General features: G+C 31.5%; 1 protein-coding gene across 1 annotated transcript; it reads right to left on the minus strand.

Moving 5' to 3' along the window:
* Positions 1 to 2,528: 2,528 nt before the first annotated feature.
* On the minus strand, positions 2,529 to 5,596 carry LOC131594903 (F-box/kelch-repeat protein At3g06240-like). Its single transcript, XM_058867101.1, has 2 exons — positions 5,530 to 5,596; positions 2,529 to 3,753 (listed from the first exon to the last, which is right to left on the minus strand). The coding sequence occupies exons 1-2, from the start codon at positions 5,594 to 5,596 to the stop codon at positions 2,561 to 2,563; spliced, it is 1,260 nt and encodes a 419-aa protein (XP_058723084.1). The 3' UTR covers positions 2,529 to 2,560.
* Between the last annotated feature and the right edge of the window lie 566 nt (positions 5,597 to 6,162).

A 6,162-nucleotide genomic window follows, 5' to 3' on the forward strand; every position in this document is an offset into this window, starting at 1 on the left:
GAAATTGCAGCATTTTGTGACGCTGTTCCTGTCAGAACAACTCCTTGATTCCTAGAAGGGTCAGAATCATTTACATTAACATCAGACATATTAGTTAATTGTCAACCACTTCTTAATATCATACATAACTTTTAACAACAAAAATACCAAACAAATAGAAATTGACGGGTCCCACCGGGTGTGCCAATTTGTTTACCCAGAAATATGGTAAAGAATCGCTAGATTCCTTTTTAAGGTTACTTTTGCGGAATCAACTAGAATATTCCAGGACTAATTGCTTTTCTTTGTTGTTTACGTAAATCTAATTTGTATTAGATGCAGTAATGACTTTAAAGTAAAAGAACACACTAAAATTGAAGGCTTTAAAGTAAATGAAGACGATAAAATGCAGTAAATGTGCACTGAAAATAAAGCATAACGTAAATGATTGCATAAAATTAAATTGGTACGCATGCGTACATTCCAAAGTTGCACTCGTCACTCATTTTGCACAGAGATTGAGTTTGCTTGTGTTATGTAAAAATGAGGACCCTAAACTATTCATCTGAAACTTGCTTAAATAGTGAAAATAAAATAACTACTGCTAACGGTCGACTAATTACTAGCCAATACGTGTCCACGACATGCAGCATCTTCGTCTGTAAGAGTTCCACGCGTCCATCAGAAACTGCTGAAAACCGTCTGAAAATTGTCACATTTGACTTCTGGTGTCTTCCGACTTCAACTCTAAACTTGGCAAAACGCCTAATTTTTTTACACATTTTAGTCGAATGACTATGGCAACTATAGCCTTTTTTAGTCGAAGTGTCTCGACTTAGAATGTTTAATATTCTTATACATTTTAGATATTATTTGCCATTATTAGCAAGTCGAAATCTTAGGGTAACAAGGTGTCATGGGATATACTGTTGCGGTGTTATGGTGGCGAGGCCTCATTCACTAATAGAAAAAACACATCTAACGTCAGACGCGAAATGCGTTTGACGTCGGCTAAAGAAGCGAGGTAATGTATGTTGTTATGAAAAGCTACCTTGTATCACCTCGGCTATTAAAATGTTGAGGGGTAAAGTTAACAGCACGTGGGTTTGATTCTCAGCGTCAACATTTTTATTATTTTAGAACTGGATGGAGAACCACAACAACACGGTTATAAATGGAAAACAACAACAACAAAATTAACAAGAACAAGAATAACATCAATGACACAATTTATTAGGAACCTACAATGTACATGTTATTACATCAAATTATGCGTAAGAAGGAGTGGAAGGAATATTAAAGAAGGGGAAAAGAAATTTGAAAAGACAAAGAGATGTAATTATTCAACAGCTCAAGGTAGCTAGTCTATCAAAAGATCTTTCCAACTTCCAAGATAAGAAAACATGGAGAATTAAAGAAGCAATAATTAGAAGGAATTAATTACTTGACATGCGTGGAATATTTTGGCTTTTAGACTTTCAAAGATCAGAAAAGAGGAAGAATCAGAATAATCAATATAAAAGCATAAGAACTTCATCCAGAGAAATCAAAGAAGAGAAAGAATCAAAATGAGTACTCCTGCTGAAACTTTATCCAAAGAAATCAAAGTAGAGGTCCAAGTCATGAAAGAAAGTAGAAATTGAGTACTTCATCCAATGTTGGGAGAACAGAAACTCATGTGGTTGTAGAGATTCAAGTCATTCAAATAGATCAAGCTACATAACCTTTGAGACCCAGGAAGGATCTCAGGAAGAGGAGATCAAGAAGAAAAAATGTGAAAAAACCAGTCATCATTGGTTCTGATGATAATGAAGTATATTATACTTGGTCAAACTTTCTGTCAGCCAGAGGATTTAGATATGATTAAAAAAAGAACTTTTTGTAATTTTACTTATGGTATGTTTGGTTAAGGAGAGAAAGTGAGAAGAGAGAAATAGGTGAGAGATGGTGTGAGAAGAGATAAAGATGTGAGAAATAGAGTAGATTTGATATATTGTTTGTTATAAGAGAAGTATAAAAGAGAAAGAAGTGTAATTATTTTGGAATGTACAAAAAAACCCTTAAATTAAAATTTTATACAAATATTTTTATTATTTCATATACATTTTATAATAACTTTTTTAGACATTAAATATTTTTACACTGTCAATCAATCACAACCATGTATCTAATTAAAACACAATTTTAATTTAAAAAAACTAATATGACATGACAAGTGTAAGGATTTTGATTGTTTGTATGTGTAAAGTTAGTTTACACTGTCAGTGCACTACCTTTAAACTCCGAAATAAAAATCTCAAAAAAAATCTATCAAATTCTTCAATATAAAATTTTGGACATAAAACTAGAGGCTTTTGAGTTATGGAAAAGTTTAAATTTTAAAAAAGCTTAATTAAACAATAATACAAAATAGGAAGAGAATAAACATATCAAAATAAAAACAATAATCAAGATTCCTATTATCAATAGTTTATTAAATTTCATATACTAGGCAAGTCAAATTGTAAACATGGTAAAATTCAAACAATCAATTACATAAACCTCTTGGACGATATCTTTGAGAATAATAAAATATGAAAGATCAATCATTTATTCCTCCAATTGGAAGAAGGTTTTTCTTGTAAAGGACTATGCCACAAGAATGCTCATCCCCCTTAACACCAAGCTCCTTAAACTTCTTAGTCTTCAAATTAAACAATACAAGTTCATCATCTTTTCTTCTAAAGAATAGATCACCATCTTTTCCCTCTCCAATAGGATGCTCAATGTAAGATAAGGGTCCAATAATAAAGAGTTTAGTCCATGATTCCTTCACACCGACTTCACCCAAAATTGATATATGAAAAGTAGTTGTATTAAGATAATTTGATATCAAAGCAATAGATTGATTTATTACTGTCAAGTGTGTCATGACAACTACAAATTCCAAAGTATTATTCATATCAGATGGAAATGGTGTTGTACAAAATACCTCATTGCTTAAGTCAAATGACACCAATAATCGATAATTTAGATCTCGACCTTGATGACACCAATGACAAACTCCATTGATATGCATAAAGGCACCAGAATAGTTCCAGTAACCTTGAGGCATATCAAGATCGAGTTTCCTCCAAGTGTTACTCCTTAGGTTGTATATCTCCCATATGTCTTCCCGTGACACAGCGTATCTCATACTTTCCATATCACATTCAATATCTGGCAAATCTAAACGATAACTTACATATCGAATCACGCTATAGTCATCTCTAATATTGTCATAGCCAAATCCAATAAAATTAAAACTTTCAAACTCATAAAGTATTGTGCACTCGTTTGGGCTAGGAGGGAGGACCTTGAATTCATCTGTGGCTGGATTCCATAGTACAGCAACAGATAACCTCCCTTTGCATAGACAAACAATACCATTAACAATTGGGCCCAAAATAAAAACAGATTGATCATTCTCATGAAATGGAGATGGCCAATCTAATTTGACCTTATTCTCAAAACTCTTTCCAGAAAGCATATACATCACAGGACGATAGGGACAATATGGAAGAGTCTTTAGTAAGATGAAACATGAAACATCATCCTCTTCATATAAAGAATCCTCAGAATTAGATATGAAATGGTTAGTATACATGTTTAGAAAATTTGGGTTTTCAAGTATAAGTAACCATGATTTTTGTGCACAACTAAACCGTTTCAAAGACTTTAGAGGTAATTTCGAAATAATGAAAAATGCAAGATCATTGGGAATATGATTGCTAACCATTTTAGTGACACAAGAAACTATTGTTGTGAAATGATAATTTTTTGTTTTGTTTTTGTGACTGTTTCAATCTTGCACTACTAGCTATATATTAATATTAGATTGATTATCACTTAATTTCTTTAAGGAAATCATCAATTTTTTTATTTGATTTTAGTTTGACTAATAATTAATAAATTAAATAAAATGTTATCTCGACCTAATTTAAAAATAAAGTTGTATCTTGACCAAATCGGTAGGTATTTGTGATACTTAAAGAAATTATTTAAAAGTTTAGATATTTTAATTGCACATTTAAGAAAGAAAATATATAATTTGACTATCTGTTTTTGTTAGTGTCCAAATCTATTATTAATATTATTATTATTATTATTATTAATATAATTATTATTATTATTATTATTATTATTAATATTAATGTATTTTTGGGAAAAGAAAAATAGAAAACTTGACTATGCATGCCTATCTTCTTAGTCTAGTTCCAAAATATGTCTTTTTATATATCTCAATTATGGTAAAGATAAATGTCTTTATTTTCAAAAAAAAATGAAAAGGGGAACAAAAGCTAGAAATTTTCAAAGATTACATCTCAATTAGGTTGATACCTTAAACTGATCAACTAATTTGACCACTCTAATATTTATTAAAAGATAAAAATAAAAGACAGTTTCGAAGGAATTAGGTCAAAATCCAAAGACAAATAACAATTGTCCCGTTTAAAATATTTATCTCATTAAATTTGTTTCAATGGAATAAAACCAAGTGAAAGAAAAAAGTGTAGGGTGTAAAAAATAATTAGCAAAATTTAAACTCACGTAACTTAAATCTATATCTAGTAAATCATAGATGATAGTATGAGAACTTAAATCTATATCTAGTAAATCATAGATGATAGTATGAGGAAAGGTGGTCCACCAACCATAAGAGAAACTAACCTGACAAACCCCAATTAAATATGACATCCTTCAATTTTTTTTATTTCGAAAATGTCTTTTATACTATTTATCCTTAAAAAAAACATTTTTCAAAAAAAAAATCCTATGGGTATAGGGTTCAAAATTTCTGGTACGAAACAGTGCGCTTGTATCGAAAATTGTTTGAATTTGGGAAATTTGCAATTTTGACTTATCAGGAATTTCAAATTTTCGAGGTGATTTATCAAAACGTTTATAATTTCCTTGTCAATTATAAAATATTTGGAAATTTTCGGGACGATTCATACTACCAGAAATTTAAAATTTCCAGAATGTCAAAAATTTCAAATTTCCGAAATACCAAAAATTTCCCAGTAACTTGAAATTGTCGGTATGTCTGCAAATGAAATTTTGTATCTGTGTGATCCAGAGCCGACAACATCTTCTACGGACTCATGTACGAATTATACAGAGTCATTCACCATATATCGTATTGAAATAATAAGGTATCTTCTATGGAACAACATCATGTATTCAAATACAGGACATGAGTTTGATGTACACTTCAAACACTTTGAAAGTGTTTGTGCTTATATTCCTTTATTTGTTAAGTATGTGAATGAAACCTGATTAACACCTTATAAATAGAGATTTGTTGTTGCATGGACTAACCGAGTCACTCATTTAGGAAACACAACAGCAAACAAGTACACGGGTCATGACAGTTTAATGTTATCATTATTTATGTTTATGTTTCGAAAACAGGTTGAAACATGTTTTTCTATTAATTGGTCTTAGGGTGGAGTCTGCTCATTGGAGACTAAAAAACATGTTGACTACAAGTCGGAGTGATTTATGCCGAAGTTGGGATATTGTGAATACCATGTTGAAGTTGCAGTTTGGTTCTATCATAGTGTCGTTTCAAAAAAGTATTGTCAACATTGAGCATCGGTATAACATTTCATTCTATGCTAGGTTGTCGTGTGCATGTCAGCTTGCAAATTTCCAAATTCCTGGAAACCATGCTCCTTTAGACTCAATTCATGTATTTTGGATGAAATTTCACATTGCAAATCACTAGGCCAATCATGATGAGAGTAATACAAAGTGGGATTTGGAAGAAGAGTGTGAAGAGTTAAAGAGATATTTTAGTACTTTGGATATTATAGGTCAAGGAGTGTTGAAGAAAAAAGTTTGTGATCTAACATATCCATCCACAACTTGAATGTATCCACCACCGGTGAAGTACAAGCCAAAGAGGGGAGTTAAGAAAAGTAGAAAGGGTCAAGAGAGTGATGTTCATCATGATTCTAGCCAGTGGGAGAATATTGAGGCTTCGCAGGGGAGTGAGACTACGAAGAGATCATGCACAAAATCAATAGCAAGTCATCAGACTATCGGTAGCCAACTGTCCACCAAATCTTCCAAACATATTTACTTGTAACAATTTCCTGCTTTCTTACATCCATACATCGATGACATTGTCTATGTTGGTGATAATGGAAATTGTGGTTT

This window comes from Vicia villosa, linkage group LG4, assembly GCF_029867415.1.
Source record: "Vicia villosa cultivar HV-30 ecotype Madison, WI linkage group LG4, Vvil1.0, whole genome shotgun sequence".
NCBI lineage: Eukaryota > Viridiplantae > Streptophyta > Magnoliopsida > Fabales > Fabaceae > Vicia > Vicia villosa.

Bases quoted from the DNA above. Each gene is read 5' to 3' on its own strand.
- LOC131594903 (XM_058867101.1), bottom strand. From the start codon at position 5,596: ATGCTCAATGTTGACAATACTTTTTTGAAACGACACTATGATAGAACC. The intron at 3,754-5,529 runs GTATTCACAATA...TCACAACAATAG, and splicing joins CAAACTGCAACTTCAACATG to TTTCTTGTGTCACTAAAATG.